Source organism: Lipophrys pholis (genome assembly GCF_963383615.2).
Source record: "Lipophrys pholis genome assembly, chromosome: 8".
In the NCBI taxonomy this organism is placed as follows: domain Eukaryota; kingdom Metazoa; phylum Chordata; class Actinopteri; order Blenniiformes; family Blenniidae; genus Lipophrys; species Lipophrys pholis.
Genome location: NC_137630.1, coordinates 15104259 through 15128098, shown reverse-complemented (window position 1 = coordinate 15128098; position 23840 = coordinate 15104259). Strand labels below are relative to the sequence as shown.

The following is a 23840-nucleotide window of genomic DNA, read 5'->3' as shown; positions in this document are numbered from 1 at the left end:
TCGAGTGTGAAGTGATGGGAACAGCCAAGTCGCACAATAGCTGTGTAGCTGTGTGATTCGAGCAACCACTTTCACATACTGTAGACATTGGATTGTTGGCAATTATTAGTAGTCTTTTATGATGAGACTGACCTTATTACATTTACTTTTTAAAGATATTTTGTCATTGCAACAAGTATGAAGTGAGTCATTTAAAGCTTCGGTCTCTAACAATTCCTTTTTGCGTTTGCTGTCATATCATATCATATCATATCATATCATATCATATCATATCATATCATAACATATCATATCATATCATATCTGACTGCTTTATGATAGTTATGTCCATGGCAGGAATCACATTTTTAAAACAGTTGACCAGTATTTGCTGTTGAAGTGTTGCGAGCTAATGCACCATTTACATTATTATCCTGCTTTAAACACACAGAACACAAGTTCATAATGGAAACAGAACCTGGTTCGGTAACGACCTACCAGGGCACCCCTTCACCACTTTTCCCTCGCCATCAGCACAAAAAGCCTTTTCTTTTAAAATTCTGAAGGGGAGAGTGCCATGAATGTGTGTCACTCCAGCATGGCGCTGATGCTCATTAAGTTAGGCTCATTGAGTGATGATGGATTGCTCCCTCACTGACAATGTAACCAAATATTTTGTTAAAGAAATCGGCTGAAGAGGTGAAGCAGCTCGAGTAATGCAACGCTCATTCATCTTCTCTATCCCTATACCCAAAATACTTTCCAGGATGGCACCTCTTCATACAGCACCATCAACACCTGAGAGCTGTGGCAGCTGCTCTGAGTATGCAGTCATTATCTGAGCATGCAGTTTACAGTATGTGGTCCACTGACCAGAGCACTGTATCTAACTAAACATAGCTTGAGTTTTTGAATAGGAAAATGAACCATCCTGCTGGTAAAGGTAGGGATACGCAAAACGCTTGCTGCGGGTGGACGTGACCCCGGTACTGCTGCAGCTGAGTATGCACAGTGTGTGTGTGTGTGTGTGTGTGTGTGTGTGTGTGTGTGTGTGTGTGTGTGTGTGTGTGTGTGTGTGTGTGTGTGTGTGTGTGTGTGTGTGTGTGTGTGTGTGTGTGTGTGTGTGTGTGTGTGTGTGTGTGTGTGTTGTGTGTGTGTGTGTTCAGGATCAAACTCTCACACCCAGGAAGAGGCCCTGTTTCCCTTATCTAACGACAACAGAGCATGTGTCGCCATGGCCACAGGCTGTGCTTTTTATGGGCTTTGTGTGTGTGTCTATGTTTGTGTGTGCTCGGGTATATGTGTGTGCGCGTGTGTGAGTGTATGTGCCATGTTCATTGTTTGCCCATGTTCATTGTTTGCTTGGGGCGTGGTACTACAGCCCCCCCCCCCCCCCATCCCCCCACCCAAGGTAACTCTGAAAATTTACCCATGACAACTCTTTCTTTCTGTCTGTCTTACTGTCTTTCTTTCTTTCTTTCTTTCTTTCTTTCTTTCTTTCTTTCTGCTTCTCACCCGCTTGTCTCTTACTACTCCACTGGTTTTGCGAGTGTTTTTCTGTTGTTTTGTGCGTGCGTGCGTGCGTGTGTGCGTGCGTGTGTGCAAGTGTGCATGTGTGCAAGCGTCTGTCTGTATCACTCTGTGGCTTTGAAGCAGCGGTGACAAGTTGGGCAACATCAAAATTCAGTGGCATATTGTTTCAGGGTTGAGGTTTGTTAGGTCGCTCCTACAGCTTAATTGAACAGAGGATGAGAGAGACAGGGAGAGGGAGAGAGAGAGAGAGAGAGAGAGAGAGAGAGAGAGAGAGAGAGAGAGAGAGAGAGATGTAAAAAGTGAAATAAAGAGAGGAGGGGGAGGATGAGGAAGAAGGGTGCTCAAACAGGCATACATATTGCATGAGCCCTCACCACCACCACCACCACCACACCCCTTTCTTCACAGAATGGCTGTGTACTGTTCTGGGCTTATTAATTCCGCTCGGTGAGAGAATTATTTTTAGAGACTTGGTGTACTAGCTAAGGCTTTTAAAGTCACAAGTATTACATATTCTGCTTATAGATTCCCTTTTATTAATTGAAAAGTTCAAAAAGTTGGTTGTGGTTGCTTTTCAGTCTCGTATTTGGAGGTTTTGTCCGAACATCTGCGAGTATATTTTAGATAGTTGGAATTTTAAAAAGTGACCCATAGAAAAAACAGTAAAACAGTAAAATAGGCAGTTTTTCTTTTTCACTCCCAAAAATGAAGCTCTGGTTATTTTCTTTATAGCTATAGCGAATGTAATTTCTTCAAATGGGTTCCTCACTTTCCAACCCGCTTTTTCAATATTGCAAGGTCATTTTTCTCTCTAATGACTGGACAGTTATGGCATTGCACATGCGCAGAAGCAGATGATCTTCAGGCTGCCCTCCCCACAAACAGATGTTGCCTAGAAGGCTTAGTGAGGAGCTTATATAAATTGTCCATCAATCAAAAACAGTCTTCTGTGGAGTCTAATTTCACATCCAATCCTGCCATCACCGGTACATTTCAAGATGAAAAGATCCAAGGCATTGTATTGCACCATTAGCACTGTGTAAATATTACATGTTTTCCCTGGATATGCTAGTTAGCATTACTTCCGCCTTGCGGCTTCATTATTTTTGAAATGCTCAGCTTTGTCGATGATTGCTAGGCATGACCTAGTTCTGGGTTTCACTCTGTCTGTCTCTCTGTGTCACCGTAGTTTTTCTACTTCTCTTCCTCATTTACTTATTCTCTGTGCTTTTTTTTTTTTTTTTTTGGTGCTCTTTCTACCTCTCCACCTCATTTACCTTCATGCCGGAGCTGCCTCCTTTTTGTCATTTATTCATTGTCTTTCTCTATTCACTGCCTCAGCATTGCCTTCATCCCCTCTGTCGGTCTCTTTCCTGCCTCTGTATTACTCTCATCCTCCTCCTTTCTCATGTATGCATTCTTTATTTCTCAATTTGTCTCCCTTCCACAACCTATTATTATTTTTCTCTGTTCTCAGATCTCTCACCCCCCACCCCCCCTCCCCCTCCCTGCCTCTCTATGCCTTCTTCTCCATGTTTTTATTCCTCTCTACCAGCACCATGTGTGTCACGGAGGGAAACATCGCGAGCAGTGGTCCCTGCTGAACAATTACCATGCAAAGCAATCCAAATAGAGATGTTTGCCGAAAACAACATGTGTGTAATTACTGCTTAATGAGCCCCTTGTCTCAAGCAGAATGCCCAATTAGACTGCCGATAAGAAAGCAATGCCAAGGCCTGCTGAAGAAAGACAGGAAAGAGGGGAAGAAAGGGGCATGGAGGGAGCGACAGAGGCAGAGGTAGAGGGATTGTAACAAGGAGAGAGAGGTGAAAATGATGAGACAACAAACAGAGGAGCGAGAAAGAAATGAGGAGGTGGAAAGGAAAGATGGAGAGATTTAGGGTAAAGAGGAGAAAATGAGAAGGAAGAGAACAAAAGAGAAGGAGATGATTTCTGCAGCATATGTGGAGTAATGGCAGAGCTGATAGCATTGAGCCGAGGATAAATTGGCATTTTAAGTGGGAGAGCGAGGAAGTGCAAAGGAGAGCTGTTGAGAGAGAAGTGCAAGAGAAAAGAGCATTGCATTGCAATATATGGGCAGCCATGTTGAAGCACAAAATGGCTGACCTTTCTAGGCCTTTTATTTTGGTGAGAATTAAACTCCAGGTGGAGTTGTTGAAAATGAGAATCACCTCACTCCATTTCTTACTTCCAACTGGAAAACAGAAACAGCAACGATGCTTCTTACGTGAATATTTCAGTGGGCACAATTAGCTCTGACGGTGTTGTGCCATTTGTTCAGTGACTGCTCTCCATTTTCACCCTTGAGAATGTTATCCTAAAGAAGCCCTCAAAATGACTTCACGTCAGCTGTGATATCAAAGTGGATTTCAATGGAATGAAATTTGCTCAGTTAGGCGAGGACAAGAGGCTTTCATGTGTGGAGTAAAGAGTTTATTGCAGATATGTCACCAAGGTCAACATCACTCTGGCCCCTCTCGCTGAGCCGCATTCACTTCGCTGTGCAGCTCAGTCAGGTGATAGACACTGCCACGCTTGATTAGGCAAATTAGCATCTTTATCTGCCGCATGTTACGGCAAACAATTAGTCAGCAGTCAGCTTCACTTGAAATAAACATGCCATCCTTACTGCTGGTGTGAGGCTTTTGAGTAACGCACACAATGTGTGATTCAGGCTTGAATGCAACATATATGCAGCTCTGGTCCTTTGTGTTTGCGTATGTGGTTGGATATAATGTAATCATTGGAATAACCAAGTGAATCCTCAGTAGAGTTTCCACGATATGAATCGTTAACCAACCATTGCCCCAAGGCAGGCACTCATTCCCTCAGCCTTTCTCCTGCAATAATGTACAGTAATTTCTCTTTCTCACCACTCACATAATCATTTAGCTCCTTCCTCTTTTCCTTGTCCTCCAGTGCAGATATTAGATCCCTCCCCCCAGGACTTCTGCCCATTTCCGTCCATTAGTCTACCTATTCGGTCATTGTTTTGAGCAGGTGAAATCTTCTGATCCATTTGTGTTCTCTCCGACCCAGCGGGTTGGTCTTTACATCCTTCAGTTGCTTCTTCCATATGGCACAAAGGCACAAAGCAGACCAATCTAAATGAAAAAGGACACCTCGTATCTTCACATCTGAGGAATTTGACCTGGAGAGCCATCCAGTTTGATCAGGTTGTTTTGGCTGTCAGCTCTCAAGTCTTCAGGTGCATTGAAATCAAACAGGATGACCACAGTAAACTAACAAAAAGGGGGCTTCATTTGATACATTCTGGTGTCGGCGTGTCTGCTTGTGCTCGCCGACATTATTATCCAGTTTAGTCAAGGTTTGTTCCATTTGCTGCGAGTGTGGTATGATAAACCTCAATGCCTTTGGAAAGCCAAGGGCATTTCATTTCACAATGCAGTGGCTCTTCCTAACACAGTAGCAGTTTCTCAGTCACCTTGACACTGCACAGGTTCAGTTACTGTGCCACTTGTGGGGCAGAATCTCTTTTTCTCTGCTGCTAAAAACGGCAACCGCGTTGTTTTTTTTTTTTTTTTCTTCTTCATTTGTAGTATGTAAGTCAGTCTCACTGGGGACTTCTTAGCAGATTTCACTCAGTAAAATGCCAGACATCAGAGCTGGCATGTTGCATGCGGCACTCAACTGGTGACCCGGTGTTGTTTCTTTGCATTGGTCAGGGTGAAAGGTCATCTGTTGTTTTGTGAGTGCAAGACTCATCTCAAGCAGTGTTTTGGCACCTGCAGCAAGCGATCTTTTCTTGCCTGATTAGCTCAATCTTGAAGACACAGCATGGCCTCACAGTGTAGCATACACACACACACACACACACGCACGCACGCACGCACGCACGCACGCACGCACGCAGGCGCGTACACACCCACGCACGCCTCAAAGACAAGCATGCACACACTTCTCTACTATATGCACTCGCAGACTCATTCACACTCATTCTGTTCCTCACACACAGCAGAGCCCACAGGGAAAAGCCCATCTCTCGTCACTGTGCTCATGTAGCCTAATTACCGGCCCGCTGACGAACGGTAATTACCCACGCTGCCATGCCACCACGAGGTTTAACCAAAGTGACAAAGTCATTAGTCTCACACTTCAGGCCACCCGTAAAGAGCTTTTCCTTTTTCCCAGGCCCCCCATTCTTTCCTCTCTTTTTTTTTTTTTTTTTCAGAACCCCTCTTGCATACATGTTTATTTCTCCTTTGTGTTTCTTTCCACAGTTTGATGGTGACAACATGTACATGAATGACAATAACCAAGAGTTTCGGTCGCCAAACCAGGTAAGATAGCTCACGTCTTTTCCTATAAACTCCCACCAACCTAAACAAATAGATGTTGGAGGAAGCTGATGTCAGGATTCGGCAAGAAGAGTTTATGGAAATATACATTTTGGCACACGGTGGAAGAAGCGTGTGCACTACTCAGTGAGCAAACTTTTTCCTGTAATTGGAGACGGTGCCTGGCAAAACTGGAAAATTTATCAATTTTCGGGTTAGTCACAGTTACGAGTCATCCTTCAACGCTGCCATTATTAAATAGTTTGAGTATGATGGCAATTAAGCTTGTATCACATTGGCAATGTACTGAAATGTACAGTTTTATATAAAGTACATATAATGTTAGCTGTTAAGTGATGAGTGCATAAAAGTTTATCTTATGCAGAAATATTCCAGATAAAAAAGCTGATTTAAATGTTGAAGGGTTGCTCTATATGAATCATTTTGATAGTCGGCCAGAAGTCTGATCCTGTTCGAGAACAAGGATAGTGTTTAACTGTAGCTAAAGTTTCTATTAATCCTTTGAAAAAGCACACCTCTTTCGACGATTTCACCCGAAGCGCATTGACATGTATAGCTAACATCAGAGGGACTGCGTCTGCAGCCACGACTGCATTAGTTGACATGTCAGCCTGCTACCTGCCAAACCACCACGTTTTACCGCTCCCAGCTCATCGTAGCTCTGGTCCTGCTCTGGCGCGGTGCGGTCGCCGTCACACAGTCAGTGAGTTAGACAGGCACAGTGCTGAGTGCTCCCAGCTGGTAGATAGAAACACATGGCTGGACATATGGCAGAATTTGGAGCTCCAGGATTTGTTGATCCAGCAGCGGGGCCTTCATGTTCTGACAAAACACGATGAGGTGGAGGCTCCATGTCAATTAGCACCCTGCCACATAAGTCACAGAGTGACTGGACAAAACCAGAAGGCCAAGGACGCCACGACACACACACACACACACACACACACACACACACACACACACACACACACACACACACACACACACACACACACACACACACACACAGACACACACACATTCACACACACGTCCACACAGACACACAGAGAGAGATTCACTCACACTTTACAGTAATAGGAAGTGACACGTTCTCTGACACAAAGTTATTCATAAGTCATAAGCACATGTGCAAGTGCAGTTTCACTCACATGCAAACTGCTGTGTTGGCTCATATTTTCACTTTTGCATACTTGTGAGGACACATTGATTCCATGCATATCTGAGCCCTAACCGGCATTGTAACCACTGTGACTGCAAATTTTTTTTTTAATTTGTGTGTATTTATTTAAATATATGTTCCTTTCAAAACCGCTACACAATGGCAATGACAGAACATGCAACTAAAGTTCATTAAAATCTTTTATAATGTAACTATAAAGTAATTCTAAAAGTCCTTTGGCTATTTGGCTCTATTTATTGGGCCTTGGCAAAGAAATGGGTAAACAATTTCGCTGGTTCTAACTTTTCAGCAATTTTTACGACCGACCACCTTTTTCCACTTCAAAATAACAATCTGTAAGTGACCCTTTAAAATGGATATAAATATATACTGAGCCTCAAAGCAAGTCTTAACTCTTTAAAAAGCTCTTTGAAGAAGTGTCGACCAGCTGAAATGTCCTCATGTCCCAAAAATGTGCTTACTCCCATGGTGTAAAACTTAAATTGGGCTTTGCAAAGACTGATGAACAGGAACATATGTATGCACACATAACCACACTCTCGTATATACTCATAAAGCCACACGCACGCACACATGCGCTCATAAACCCCCACGAACATATATGTGCATATGCACTCATATGTACACATCACCCTATAGCCATAAGGTTGTCTTCTCTTTGAAGTTGGGATTGGGCAAGCATAATGAGAAGTCGAGTGAGAGCTTTAGCAGCTTATTGTCTACTCAAACCGCACATCACAGACTGTGAGGCCGATCATTGTTCCCCTATATATCCTGGTCCACTCCTGATTTTGTCACATTGCAAGCTGACACTGGTGTGTGCTAATTGGGATAAATGTCCAGCTTTGTAGTTTTGCTACAGCAGCGGTCATGTGTCAATCACCAGCAGCCCACTCCAGGTTCACTGTGTTGTGTCAACAAATATCTTTTCTATTATTGGATAGGGCAATTTGGGCTTTAGAAAACACGTCAGTCGCAGTTGGTGCTCGGTCAGAGCTTACACATCAGTTCTGAATAGCAGCCTGAACGCACCGTTTGGCTTTTGATCCTTTAATAGAGCACATTTAATTTGAGATTTGAATGAGGGGGGATGTTCAGCTGTGCTTAGTCACACAGTGCAAGGCCAAAACAGTTTCCACCTTCCATCTCCCAAAAAACATATTCTGAAATATTTACCGTTTGTTTTTTTTGTCTGCTCAACAGTTTAATATTTGCAGGTTTAGGAGCATCCAAACATAAAAGTATCTCAAACCGGAATCTGTGCCAAAGTGGTTCAGTATGTAATACAGCAAAAGCAAGAGTGTTCATATGGGTGCGTGTGGTCAGTCTTAAGATCACTGCTACCTGATCCAGCGATATGAAAATATTTCAGTTTAATAGTGATTGAATAACTTTCTGATTTCAGCGTCAAGTACTATTGATCACCTGAGTGATTGTTACACTACACAACTTTATCTCCTGTGTTTCCTCTTCATTTCATGAGTTTGTTGAGGGACCCTCACATCATTAAATATTAGCAGTCTTGGGCAAAACTTTTCTGCATATTATCGTGTAAATAACTTTTGAGTGTGGTGAAATAATTTCTGTGGACTTGGGAACAAGTCTGACGCGATTATCTCACCGGAGGGTCTGCAGAAGTTAATCTATAAATATCTTCAAAAGCCACCACATCCAATGAGCGTCTGCATTTTCTTTATAAGTCTTGCAAAATTCATAAGTATGACCGCTTTCTGTGCATGTTAGTCAATCATTGCCTAATTGGGGCTTAATTGTATGCATTAGCTGTGCAGTAGTTTGTTACATGTGGTTTGCTTTTGAAGTTAAATCAGACAAATTACAGATTAAAATATGGAATGAGTTTATGCACCAATTTGAAAGGGTGATTATATTCTAATGAATATGTTGAACACATGTCTGGTGTGCGTGTGTGTGTATATGTATTGGTTTTGGAAGTGCGAGGCATTTCTCAGCTGTCTTCGCTGAGAGATTTTTTCTTCTATTTCTTTTCGATTCATGCTGTGTGTAAAGCTCTACAGTGTGACTTTTATACTTTTGGCTGCGAGAATAACGCTTATGAATACAGTGTTGGTCAAGCGTATTGTGAACGAAGTGCCCCGTACGCCTTGATGCAAGTTTTAACACTGCGGTAAGACACCCGCCCGAGCCTCTTTACATTATGAGTGCCTGTGAAAAAGGTGCATGTAACCAGAACAGAGACTCCTTTGTTTGCATGTCCGGGGTCTTCTACAGCGTACACACTGAGGTAGCAGCTCGACACAGCCAGAAGATTGCATTACACATAACATCTCTGGGCTTTTAAAAAGAGAAAACCGCTAATCAGAAACAGCTTTAAAGGGGCCGTTCACTGTATGCTTGGACACAATCTGCCCATTCAAACAAGATGTTTTCAAGGCTTTTAATGTTGTATGTGGTTGTTTTAGTAGAAAGAAATACACACATGAGCTGCACATATGGAGCTCTCACACAGTTTGATGATATTGATGTTTTTTTTTTTTTTCTGTTTCATTCGGTTCATCTGTTGAGGTTTCAGCTTATAAGCAAATATGTGGGTGGATAAATTTGTTGACCGGCTTTGTTTGTATCTGCCCACACAAAAAGCTACTAAGGCGGAGAGTTTTTGGAATTAAAGATTAAACGTCTCAATTATCCTGATTGACTGCAAATGTTCAGTCACTCAGATTTCAATTCTTTGACAATTTGCCCTTTAATCTGTCTTTTATATATATATATATATATATATATATATATATATATATATATATATATATATATATATATATATATATATATATATACATGCAGGGGAGTTGTGTGTTTAGTAACTGCTGATTCCCCATGTTACAAATACAACCAGGGCAATCACAGCGCTCTGATTGAGATTAATCATCCACAGACATCAGTAGGTTTTGTCCAAAATGTGCAACAAACACTGACTTCTGTCTCAGCTTAAAGTCACAAAAACACACTTATCAGTCATGGCTGAGGGAAAAATAAATCCACCTTTCTGGATGGAAAAAGGCATAATTTCAGATTTAATAACAAAATGAAAAAGCTCATTCACTCATTATCAGCCTATCACTCATGCACATGCGTGTAAAATAATGCTGGCTGCAGTGTATATTTGTGCTGTACTATAATAATAGCGGCTAGATTCTGGCCAAACCAGAACGGCTTCCTTCAACCACGCCAACACAAATTCTCCTTTCGTATAATGGACCATAAATGTTTTTCATTTGGATTCATATCAGGCTTGATCCGTTGGAGTGGTTATGGATGGCCTCTCCTCACCTTACATTAAAGCAGTCTATGTAGTTTCATGGCCCAGTGTGGTTACGTGCATTTGATAGATCAGGGAAAATTTGAAACAAGAAAGGGAAGATTTTGAGAAAGTGATGGTTAGAGACGAAGCTTGAAGGAAGAAACAGGGCAGCAGCTGGCGGAGGGAGAGTCATTTAATGCATGTTACACATCTTCTTCTCTCATGTGTTGTACTTTTTGCAGTACGTGCCTTTGCAGGAGAAGAGAAGGGGTCCGCTGGTTTTAGGAACAGCTACAAGTTATGCATTTGTGTTTTCTGAGCCGTGTGTCTCTATTGATTTGGACGGCTCTGTGAGAACAGTGGCTGATGGTCTGGATCAGAATAAAAACTTTTGGGTTTTTTTCCCTTCTCTCTCTCTCTCTCTCTCTCTCTCTCTCTCTCTCTCTCTCTCTCTCTCTCTCTCTCTCTCTCTCTCTCTCTCTCTCTCTCTTCTTCTCTCTTTATTATTTCACCAATCCAACCTCTTCTCCCCTGAAATTATGAGGTTCTCACAAACACCTCTGAACCTTCCACAGACATAAACTCATCCAACCTCTCTTACTCTTATTTTAACTCAGGGTCACACTAATGAAGCTCTACTGACCATATGTATCGATCCATGAGGAGGTTGTGGAAGCACATGCACGCCATGCAGTTCTCCGACGCGGTTCTTGAAAACCGTTACAATAGTGATCCTTTATGTGCCGTATCTGTAGGATTTGTTGAAGTTCCAGCAGCTGCAGCTTCATATCAGAATCCGTGCTGATGATCAATGCAGAAAACATCTGAGGCTTCTTAAAAAGACGGAGCCTGGTGGAAATAACCAGTGAAGTTCATCAGATTCAAATGCAAAAATCCCCACCACTTACAATACAAAGAACAAAGAAAAGGGTTGTCGGTTAATTTTAGACCAAATGCAATATGTACTGGGACGTTTTCCAGAAATGGTTGCGTGGAGTATTTTAAATTGTCAGGAAATGTGCTCGTGCAGTTTCTTGCTTGAGATGAGAAAGTGGATAACAGTGTAGCGTTTGAGCAGTACATGTGATGGTTAATCCAGCAGAGAGTGTATTTCTTGAGTCTGTTTTTTAAACACATGAAACAAATTAGATGTGGCTTATTTGTTTATTATAAATTAAACCATGGAGGTGTTGACTGATGCATCACCTTCATACAGACTCCCACTGGCTGTTTTTTTTGTGTGTGTGTGTGTGTGTGTGTGTGTGTGTGTGTGTGTGTGTGTGTGTGTGTGTGTGTGTGTGTGTGTGTGTGTGTGTGTGTGTGTGTGTGTGTGTGTGTGTGTGTGTGTGTGTGTGTGTGTGTGTGTGTGTGTGTTTTAACCATTCTCCCCATCACAAAGAAGCAGTTGACATGATGATGTTTTGTTGACCAACCATTTATAGATATCCAGATGTTGTTTGGCCCGTAGGATCAACTTCCCAACCCCGAACCCGACAATCTCTATCTCTCTCCTCTCTTTTCTCCTCTTTCTCTCTGAGTCAGAGACACCTCAGTACACCCTGGCACCGTACACCCAATGTGGGCGATGCTGATGTGAAAAGGCACCGTTACTTAATAGTGACTCACAGTGCACCATTATACCCCCACCACCACAACTGCAACGCTCTCCTCACTTCACAACGCTCGCCCTCCCCACCAAACATCCCCTCGCACTCCGGTGAATGTGTTTCTCTCTCTTCCTATTCTCCCTGCTTCCATTCTCTCTCTGCAAGGGAAGATAGAGGGGGGACATTTGAGACAAAGGATGAAAAATGAAAATTGAGGGTCTGAAAACGCCAACACACAACTCACTTCTTCTTTGAGGCTTTGCAGAGCCGCTGGCAAGGTCGCCAGAATGAAGTAGAAATACATATTGTGCGGCGTGTATTTAAATTTCAAGAGAGCGTACAAATTCGGTACCATGAATTCAGGCTGAAAAACAGTGTTCTCCAGCTCTAAACCAACACTGGGGCATCACTGTGTGAAAAACAATGCTGGAGAAAGATCAGACGAGCATCCGCGCATCATCCACGCCCATAATCAGGAGGGGATTGTAAGTTACAGTAGTAACCAGGGGTTGGTAGTTACGTTATGTAGGTCAGTTCATGTCAGCCAATAAGTCCAATTACCATTGGTCTCTGAAATGGAGCAAGCAGTGACCTCTGCTCTGCTTTCATAGGGCTGAAAAGGATGGAAAGATGCCACAGAGCAAGGGTTTTATTGAAAATCGGAAAAAAGAGTCATGTGGAATGGAGGGATATTAACAAAGTCAAGAGAAAATGGCAGGACGAAAAATGTTGCATGTTCATAGAGAGGGGTTCGTGTCGATGATAGGAGTCAACATTTCCCTCGTTCGAAGAATATGAACGGATTCATCTTTCCATCGTTTGATATCGTCGAGGCTTTCGAGAGCATCAAAACGATCCTCTGTCCCGCTCTTTTTTGGCGTACTCCCTCGGTTCCTCCTCAAATACATACCCCGCAGAAAGGCAGCACTCCCCCAAAAAACAGCAACTTATCAGCAGCGAGAGTGCACTCAATGATTCATACACTCTTTTAAGAGAACTTGAAACCTTGGCTCTATTTCGGGCCCGTCCTCTCTTTCTCTCTCTGTATATGCAGCACAGCGGAGCGCAGGGATTTAGTGGGACTAAGTAGTTTGATATTTCTATTGGTTTTCTGCATGTATTTTCACTCTCTCTTTCCCTCTCTCCTAGTGATCTCTCTCATCATATGGAGACCAAGGTCATGGCTGATTGAAATATAATAGAAGTGTAGACATCTGGCCTAATACTGTGGGAAGTTAAATCTATTTTAATGGCCCCTGCCGCAGTGGATTCTCTCTGATGCACTCTTGCGCTTCACTGACAGTAAATCACAATGTTCTCTTATTGCCCTGACTGGAATGAGGGCATAGAGAAAGAACAATGAGGGATCCACATCATTTGTTTTCACCCCTCCCTTGCTTTTTCCTCTCCTCTGCGCTCCTCCTCTTCTCCCCTCTCCACTCCGTTTGCGACTCATAAAGCAAGGGGCTTAAAGAGAGTGACATCATGAAAATAAAAATAAAGGGGATTATAGGCAAGCTATTGTGCCATATGTGATTACTGGGGCTTCCATGTTCCCTTGGGGGGGATGAGTGACTACGAGACAACATATTTTATTTATTTATACGATTCTCTCTAATGAATAAGAATAGAAAACGTGGCTGAGACCGTAGCATTATGCCCCCTTCAGAAATGAAAAAAAATTAAAAAGGTGGACCCTTTTGGTCCACACATTAAACAGTCTTCTACTTCTCTCTCTTCCAGTACAAAAATCCGAGATATTTTTTTCACCCCTCGTCTTTGATCTTTAACTGAGTTTAGTTTTTTTTTTCCTTTTCTTTTTTTTTCCCTTAAATTGAACTGACATAAATGTGCGTGACTCCTGGCCCTTTTTCACACCTTTTAAAAATACTTCTTTTGCGACGGTGTTTTTAGAGTTCATGTACGACCCAGTGCAGGTCCACCCACATCTGCAAAGGAGAGTCAGGTCCTTTTTACCCACCTAAATGAGATCCATTCTGATGTGACATTTGAGAGAATTACCAGTGCATGGGGGAGCACGGAGGAGGTTAGCTCGCTCCTTTGCTATTGGTCGAAGCCCACCACAGCCCACCTGTCCTTTAGTGACGGACGCTACCTTCGACCCTGAACTACTATCAGATGTGGTGAAATGCAGCACACGCACGTTCGCATGCTCTCACGCACACACACAAACACTACTCTTATCCCAGTTCTGTCTTTCTGTCAGTCAACCTGGTAGGCCTGCTTTTCCATCCTCCTTCTATTGTACGACAGTGCCAGCTTCTCTTGATGCATTACCTGGATGTATTTTGCCGCCAGGTCAGATGGCCTCTACAGACCCTGTGCTGACCATCCGGGTTTTGGTCACTGGTGCAGCTCGCCCCTACCTAAACACCTCAGTCAGATGCGTTGTAATTTTGCCCTCTGTGATATTCATCACTGAAGGTGATTGTTGAAATTCCCCCATAAGATGTTTAAAAGATTTATTGTTGCCATCCGTCTATCTGAATCCTCTGAGTGGACATGAAAACTTTTATATATGCATGGCCAGCTGTTGTTTGTCGCCAAAACCGTGCTGTTCTGTCATATTTTTCCCCCCACAATGAAGCATATGGCTGCATGACTTTCCATAGGACATTGTATACTCACTCAAAGTTACGTGTTTTTGTGACGCAGAGGGCTGTTTTTGTTCCCCGATCAGTTATTTTATAAAAGTGTTTCGTATTACAGGAAAGCTGAAGCTGTAATAACAAAGCCCATCAAAGACAGACAGCTTTTGTCTTTGGACAATTTGCCCCCCCATCAGCCATGACAGGCTCTCTGGTATAGTGTGCAACATTTTCATTCTCCTCCCTTTGACGAACACATCATTGTTCCCAGATGAGCTGTCTTCCACTAAACACCTCATAGGCCACGAATGACTCCATCACCAAGCTAATGACTTCATCTCATCTTCCCAGCCATTTGTGTCAAGAAAACTTTTAGCTAAGCTGATAAATGTGTTTCCACTCACAGATAACTTAATTACTTACGATAACTTGACGAGGAGGCGCTATGTTTGGTTGTAGAGATGTTTTAACCCACAAGGTTACATGTCAAGGTGAACTCTCTGGCGTTGACGTAATAATTGCTACAGGAAGTGTGCCAATCTTGTGTCCCTGAGAATGTCAACATAGCTGCGCTGTGTCCATAAACCAAGCGACAGGAGGTTTCGCATCATGGAAATGTGTACCTGCAGGAGAGAGGACGACAAATTGTATGAATGATACCTGGCTTTTCTCCATCTGATCATTACATTTCCCTGGATCAAAGTGCATTTACTAAAATGTAATTATAGAAAGAAAAAAAAAAAAAAAAAGACATGGTCCAACGTTACTTCTTAAAAGCCTCAGTGAATAATGCAGTCAGTGATTAATGTTGTCTCACAGAGTATCCTAATGACAGGCGGAAAAGCCTGTTTCACTTTCTGTTGCACCTCTGGGAGTGTTAAATGTGAGTCACTGCAATCAATGTCAGATAAGAAAGTAAAGGCATTGTCAGAATCTCACTGAGCGCCAGTGCTAATTTTAATTAGTGAACAGTTAGTCAAAACCACAATGACAATAGAATAAAGGTTCAGTTCTTTATGACCCTAGTAATGTCCAAAACTGTGTGGAGAATGGTCGTTGATTAACTTCAGACACATTTTCGTCTGTCTGGAACTTAATGGAAATATTCTTTATTGAAACAATATTTTATGCTCAAACATGGGTTTTATATCACATTTCACTTGCTGTTTATGTGAACTTGCTGGACAAAAAATAATAGGAAGAGTCATTCATTTGTCAGATACACCAAGATACAGTGATATTTGCTCCCTATTTAACCATCACTAAGAAGCAATGGGTAACCGCTTGTCATCATCCAGGGCCACTATGAGGCTGAGGGCCTCGCTCAAGGACCCAATGTTGTAACCTGTTGGTTGTAAGATCCTAAATGTGACCGTTTGGTCACAACCAAACAATAAATGTAGTTGATTATTTGACAGCTGGTTTGCAGAATACTACAGAGTTTTGGCTGCCTGCTTTCCCCTAGATCAGGGCAAAGACAGATGATCACACACGGTCACATTCACACCTAAAGGCAATTTGGAGTCATCAGATAACCTCAAATGCATGTTGTTGTACAGTGGCACAAAACTGGAATCCCTCAGAGCAGACCAACACACTCATAGGGAGAACATGCAAACTCTAAAAAGACTCCGTCCATCTGATGATTTTCTTGATGTGAGGCAAAAGTGCAAACTCCTACAACTCTGTGCAGCCTGTAAACCACCACACTGATTATTTTTCAAAGTGGTTTATACACGAGTTTAGTCGATATCCCTCAAAATGTAGCATCTCTGAACTTTCTGCTGTGATGCTGCCTCGCAGCTGATGGTCTGAAGTCAGAAAAGAACTGATACGTCGAATCTTCAGATGCCCAAAGTAACGTCCTTGTCCAGGAAAATGACAGATTTGCTTATATTTCACCTCTGTAGAGTGGAGTGGCGGGTGGAGGGTGGGTGAAGGTTACAGCCAAAGAAGGCTGAATCAACATTTGGCTTTTTTTTTCTTCTGACCCCTCTCTCTTTTATCCACACTTCTCAACGTCCTGAAAGACAGTATATTTATGAATTATTTATCTATGTTTGAAAATGTTAAACTTGTGATGTCCTTGTCCTGTGTCTTATCTCCAAGGGCATCACAGGAAGCTGTAAAGATGGGAGGAAAGAACACAAAAGAGATGGAGAGCATAGTCATAAAATAACCTCTGACAGCACCTAAATCTACAGACATCACATCACAGCAGTTTTACTCGATGTTGTAGTGAAGAGGGGCCCTAAATGTAGATTGTGCTCCCCTGTATCGTCACATCAGTCTTGCATTATTGGTGGTTTAATAGAAACATCATCCTAGAAGCTGTAGAAATTCATGAACACTGTTGTTTTTAATATTATGTTCAAAGTCAGTATCAGGTGACAATACAGATAAGTTTTACTGAGTGATTCCTATTTTCTGTATGTAAACATTTTACTTATTTTTTTAGGTGAAATCTGAAGTTAAATAATCGAGCAAATAATAAAATAGATAAATAAGTTCTTTTTTTTTTGCTCATGGCACATTTACTTTCCTGTGTACGCTCAACAACATCTATTTACGGTGCTGTCATTTCATCTTTGCTGTGACTCCACAGTTATATCATATATATTCACAGATTCAAACCAGAGACCTTCGCACGACGGCGTGTGAGTGCCAACCACTACGTCATCATGCTACAGCTTTCAACACGCAAACCGATTCCACATCTTACAGTATTTATGCAGACAATGTGGACATGTCTTTTAAGACAAATGTTTACACTTTGTATTTTGGGATATTTAAGAGATCAGGATCATGTACCAGCTTGATGACCGTGCATGAATGGTGAGGGTTTTCCAAAGTGTTAGAACTGCCAATGAAAATGCTTCGTCAGCAGAAAATACAGTTCTACAATGTGGGAACAGTTTAAAAGCCAAGATTTAATTATGTAATTAAGTACCAAAGAGAATAAGGTTAGAGCAGGTGGGAAGGGGGCCGATCATGCTGATAATTGCACACAAACACATTTTGATATCGGTCCTCTGTTTATTAGTAGCGAGATGCAAGAACCGGCAGGAGCTGAATATTTAGCTCCTTTTGGTCTGTGTGGGTGAGCAAGCAAAGGGTGCAACACGCTGTGGACCAACACGGTCGCTCGCGTTCCAGTTACCTCATGACCTCTCCAGCCTGTAATGTCCTGACGCTGAGAGACGACGTCGTACTGTACTGTGAGGTTTGTTTACGCTTTTAGAGAATTAAATATGCAGCATGTGTTTTGTTCACAATAATATCAAATGACAACAATAATGGACGAGCCAGAAACAGACATTTGCAAAACTTTTATCATGGGAAAAGGAATTGTCAGCGATAATATTTCCACGCAAGCACCGAGCGGTGACAGTGAGTTTTATGGGAAGAGAAAATAGCACATCAGCCTCTGATAGTAAACACACTCCCTTTTATTATTATTATTTTCTCCCTAATGATAGTGCACATTATGAGACTTTTATCCTATCTTCAAGCACCAGTACTGCTACTGGGGACGTTGTAGCTATTCCTCAACGTTTCTCGCCATTTGTTTGCTAAAAGTATTTGTTTGTAAGATGAATTGCCGCACTGGCAGGCGAGATGACAGCCTACACGAAGATGATATTGAATTGATTTCTGAAATGTTGCAGAACGGACTGGTTGATGTGTACCACGAGACATGAATAATAAAAATTCTATTAAAAAGCTCTTGAATGGCTGACACTGGAATATTATTTGTGATGATTAATTTTCTTCAGTCATTATAAAGGAGAGTTGGCATCAGATTGCCTCTGACAAAATTGCTTTTCACTCCCTGGTGAATACCCTCAGTATGCTTTTTGAGAGCACAAAACCATATTTCTCTCTGCAATATTATGTCAAGATAGGCCCTGGGAAAGACACTGTCCATGTATCACCTTATTAGTACCATAAAATCTGAGCTGTTTTAGCTGCTCGGGGGTCATTTGGATATTCTGCTTACATTTCACAATCAGACGTCTGTTTAGTCCAGATTTTCTATTTCTTAAAAAAAAAAAAAACAAGATTGGAATTATAATTATGGGATTATAGAATACCCACTAAGTGACTGTCAGTGGTGTTTTTCCACGTAATGAATTTGATTAACTGTATTTTAAAGGCGCTCAGACTGACAGTTTGGTGCTTCAAAGCTGTCAGGATTTCTGAGGCAAATTATTCTGCACAGCAGCTGTTGTCATCCAACTCTAATTAATTTGCAGTGTACATTTGTTTTCAATGAATTCTTTAACTTTTCTAAGCGCCACAATTTGCATTTCTAATTATTTCAGTTTTTCAGCTAAACAGACTGAATGGGCTGCTGCAGTCTGCAAACACTGCAAACAAACACACGCACGCACACACACACACACACACACACACACACACACACACACACACACACACACACACACACACACACACACACACACACACACACACACACACACACACACACACACACACGCACACACACACACACACACACACACACAAATCCAAACAACAACAACACACACAAAAATAACAGGTGCATATAAAAGCTAATTATGAAGGTTTTTAATTACTGTGGAACATCTTTTGTTAGTTGATTCCTTCCTAGATTGTTACTGAAGTCTTATGTGGAAATGTTGCTGAGTAGCAAGACCGTCTGATGGACAAGTTCTACTTTGTAGTCATTCCTCAAGTGTCGGCACAGCTCATTTACATTTCTGTTGTAATTCATTCGACATGTTTTGATTTTTTTTTTTTTTTTGTGTGTGTGTTCATGTGGTTTTTTTTTTCATGTTGGACAGATATGCAAATTGTTATAGGTGGGCTATAGACTTCAAACTGCCCAAAGACATGCAAGTGGCTGTCTCATCTGTAATTACTCCTCATGCTGGTCTTTGTTTTTCTCATATTTTACATGCAAAATAACACGTTTTTTCTCTTTTCTTATACAGTGTTTATTATTTTACCACCTTTGACTTGCTTACACACACAGCGGTGTGTATGTTTGCAAATACCTTCCTTTTTATTGTTTTCTCAATCATTTGTGTAGTATTTGAGTAATCTCGTGCGTGGATGTGTTTTATTGTTCGAAAGGTGCAAATCAAATAAAGACTGACTGATTACTTCTACTCTTTCTCCACTGGCATACATATTTATCATAACTATAACTCGTAAATAATTTATGATATCAAGAAATTTAAAAAAAAACACTACCTGATTGCAGAGTTAGAGATTTGCGTCCATTTATGACCCATTGCCGTTTCCCCCAAGGATGCCTCAGTCTGCACAGCCGTCCAATCACAGACTAGATTTACCAGCATATCTTGTAACATGTGGTTACACGTATAAGTTGATTGCAGTTTTTCATAGTTCTACAGTCGTAAAATTGAAGAAAAAAAAAAAAAAAGTATGAGTAAAAGGGTTTAAAAGACAGCAAAAGCACAAAGGTGGCTGGATTGCACCTTTCTCTATTAAGAACCACGGATCCATTTCTTTTCCTGTGTCCTTTTTCAGAGCTACTCCAGTCAGGGCAGAGGTAGCGGTGGCGGCGGAGGGGGAGCAGGCGACGAAGACTACGAGATCCCCGCCATCACGCCTCCGAACCACGCCGACCCTTCCCTGCTGCATCTCATGGAGCATGAGTCAGGGTACCCTTTCCACTCCCTGCCTCACAATGGCTTGCTCAACACCTACTCCTACCCCGAGCTGCCCGCCCTCATGATGTCCAACATGCTGGGTCAGGACACTCACCTCCTCTCTGGGCCTATGCACTCAGTAAGTACTCGTTTATTTTCTCTCTCTCTCTCTCTCTCTCTCTCTCTCTGTCTCTTTTCAGCTCTGGCCCTTCATGATGGTGCAAGTCAAGCGTTGTGGTAGAGTATTAGTCTTAGCGGTCAGAGGATTGGATGTAAGCCAGCAAGAATTTTGTTCCAAGGTTTCACGTGTTTTTGTTGTCTCGTCTTTTGAAAACTGGAACTGCTCATCTCGTGAATATAATCACCAACGAGATGGCAAAGTGGCTAATTCTTGTGTGCGCCGCTCTCGATATTCTCAGTACATTTTTTAATAATGGCAAAGTGGTCCTCAATTACTGTGATAATTAGCTTGGTTAGAGGCCAAGGGAGCCGAGACACTGAAGTCTTGAGTCGGGCCAGAGTCTGCGCATGCAACATTTATAAATACAGAGAGCTGCAGCCTCCTTAACACCCAGACCTTTGCAGCAGAGCTTTTTTAATATCCATACAGCTACACAACTCAAAGATTTCATTCCCTCAAAGTGAGCCGAAAAAATGGAGCGAGAAACTCTGTGCTGCACATTTTCATTTATGATCGGCAAAGCAAAAAAAAAAAAATAGGGAACAGAGAAAAGATGGGTAAGGGGTGGGGGGAGCTTTTGAACAGAAAATCTTGATGTGGAGGGTAGGGGGGGATATCCCTTGTCAGCTACTTTCTCTTATCAAAAGGATGCTGAGGACCCCTGTTCCTTCTTCCAGCAAAGGGACTTTTTCTTGTGTTAAACATGCTTCAGACCGAACATGTAAACACCCCTAGCGAACACATTGAAATGCTTTAATCATAGGATCGAATCAGATGAATTATAGATGCCTGTGCGGTGAATTATTCAATGTTATATACTTTCATCTGACATAAATATTACTTTTTTCCCTCTGCCCTCTCATCATGAATATTTATGCTTTAATGTGAGCATCCGTGGCATTTATCCTCCGTTAATCAGGTCTTATGTGATTTTCAGAATCAAACTGCATAAGTTGCAGGCTCCATTTTTTTTTTCTGTGGGTGGTATCTAAGGCCTCCATTAAAGCCAGTCTTCAGGATTAGGTCACAATCCACCAGCCACACTGCGCTCAATATGCTCAGTGCAGGAAAAAGACGTCCTTCATTTTAACATTTGCAGTTGGCCTGTTTTTTAAATATCGGTAAATGTCTTGACAAGACTACAGCCATTTGATTAATAGTGTCTTTGGCTGTTAGTGTGCAGTGAAGTTTGTGCTTGTGTGATGTCCAGGCACAAGTGTGGTCGGAAAAAAACAGCCCGTGTTTTTTGGACTGTGATGTTTCAGAAGCAAACAAAAAAAAGAAGGGAGTGCCTGCCTCTTAAATAGCTTTTGTTTCACCTTTGCAATTATTTATTTTCAAATAGCCCTTCAGGGTAATGTTCCATTTTCTTATTTCACACCCCCTTTTCTCATAAATGAACCGTCATTGCAATAAATCACCGCACAAACAGAGACTTGCACACACTGTGAAAGGTCCAGAGATTTATGTAACACATTCATGTTTCCCACTTCCACATTTTAGTACTACTCTAGCAGAGGCTGGCTAATAATAGCCGCTATTAATATTTCTTGTTGCCTAGCAACCCCTGCAAGTAATAGCTTACTCTGGAAAAATAGATGACCGATAAGGAAGAAAAAGAGAGGGGGGGGTGGGGGTGGGGTTGTTGGAGTGGGGGGATTCAATTCATTTATTATCTCCTGGGACAAGAGGAGCTTATTTCTGAGGCTGAGGAATGGAAAAGTAGGCTGTATATTGAGAAATATTTTAAAGCAATTGGAGATGACGTTATTTTCATTTTGGTTCCATTAGGAATCTTTCATTTGATGTTTCCCCAGCAAAGTCAATTAACCTTAATTTCATACTGATAAAGGTATAATAAGGAAGATTGAATTTATGTCTGCTGCATGCTTAAAGAATAATAAGGGTGGATGGAAACAGGCTCTCGGTGTAACCGGGGTCAGCAATGAAGAGACGAGCATTTACCTTTGTTGTGTTGTATTGACAAAAGCCTTACAATAAATTCGCAGAAATTGAAGCAGATAGCTGGAAAAACCAAAACGCTAATCATTCCACTGTGTTTTTTTCCCCCGCTGCTAAAGAAAGCAAATAAAAAGTCGACAGCATTACCTTAAGGATACACTTCTCTTCAATAACAGCTATCCCTCACTGCACATTTAAAACCTCCTACAAGTACAAGCTCAGCTGGAGCAACAGATATGCTTCATCTCAAGGGATGTTGTTGCTGGTTTTTGTACAACATTTAGCCTAAGGCTGAAGCTCTGTAAACTTCTCCCTGCTTTGGGATTCTCTTTTTCAGCGCACATCGATCCTACAGCAAACACAGTTAAATCATTACAGGATTGAGAGCAGTGGATTGACCGTCATCACACTGTATAGACACAACATTTTGCAACATGCATTTCTCCTTAAAGCTTTAGTCTCTCATTTCTGCGCAAATGAAGTTGACTGCAAAATCACATGCCGTTTCTGACCTCGCGTGCGATTTTGCAAGAGACTAAATTTACTTTGATGATTTCCTCCTTTCCTTCCATTTATGACTCCGCAGGCAGCTAAAATATTATCCAGTAAATCAAAAAGGTGTGTAGCAGATGGAAAAAACAGGTGGCAAATACATGTATTGAGTAGTAGACAAATTTTAGAGCTTGTACGTGTGATGTTTTGAGGTTTGTTTTGGTCGATTTTTCTCTCCAAGTGGCAGATGCAGCACTTTGCTCAGGTGTTCGGGTTGAGCCGATCTGCTGCAGTCCCATGTTGTTGGTAATAGTCTTAAGTGCCAGTTTTGAACCATTGAAATTGTGCCTTTCACAGGGATTCCTACCAGCACAAGCATCAACCCCAGTGTTACAAAAGACAGAGCTGTCAGTCAGCGAATGCTCTTACGTTGGTATGACTCCTCCCCTCGCTGCTGACCTGATGTGTCAGCTTCTCTGAACTGAGGCAGAAAGGAGCCAAGCTCAGGATGACTGGATCCTGTGAAATGTAACATGCTGTCGCGTGAATACTCATTGCTCAGGGAGAATCCCGGTCTCACCCCCAGCTGTCAGGGTTTCCGCCATCACAGCGCTCGAGGAAGAGGTGGCACCCGGGGGTCTCGTGTTCAACAAGCCCCCTGATCGTTGGGGTCTGGCAGCGGGAGGTGTCGCCAGCAAGATCAAAAAAAAAAGAAAGAAAGAAAGAAAGCAAAATGCCAAAGGAGGAGGGACCCTCGCCAGCAAATGGTAATGAGAGGTCGAGTAGGAATTTGTAGAACGGCCCCAACACGGAGCCCTGAGGGGTGCCAGTGCGTTTAAATATTGAAACAGAGCACCAGCCACTGTCTCATTACTGGTATAATGAGGCTGGTGAGGGAGCAGGAAAGCCCCTGCCACCAAAAAAAGAGCTGCTGCCACTTTTACAAGTTTATGTCACATATTCTATCAGATGACTCCTGGTGGGATTTTGTTGAGCTTTGATAAATATGTA

The 23840-nt window shown here is 42.1% G+C and overlaps 1 protein-coding gene across 2 annotated transcripts in view; it reads left to right on the top strand.

The window, feature by feature from the left end:
• LOC308113834 (TOX high mobility group box family member 2-like) overlaps positions 1-23840 on the top strand; it is a 74152-nt gene that overhangs the window by 30104 nt on the left and 20208 nt on the right. For both annotated transcript variants that reach the window (XM_080470341.1, XM_080470340.1), the window contains 2 exons: positions 5775-5834; positions 20073-20333. In XM_080470341.1, the coding sequence (XP_080326467.1) occupies positions 5775-5834; positions 20073-20333 (321 nt within the window). The remainder of the gene's footprint in view (positions 1-5774; positions 5835-20072; positions 20334-23840) is intronic.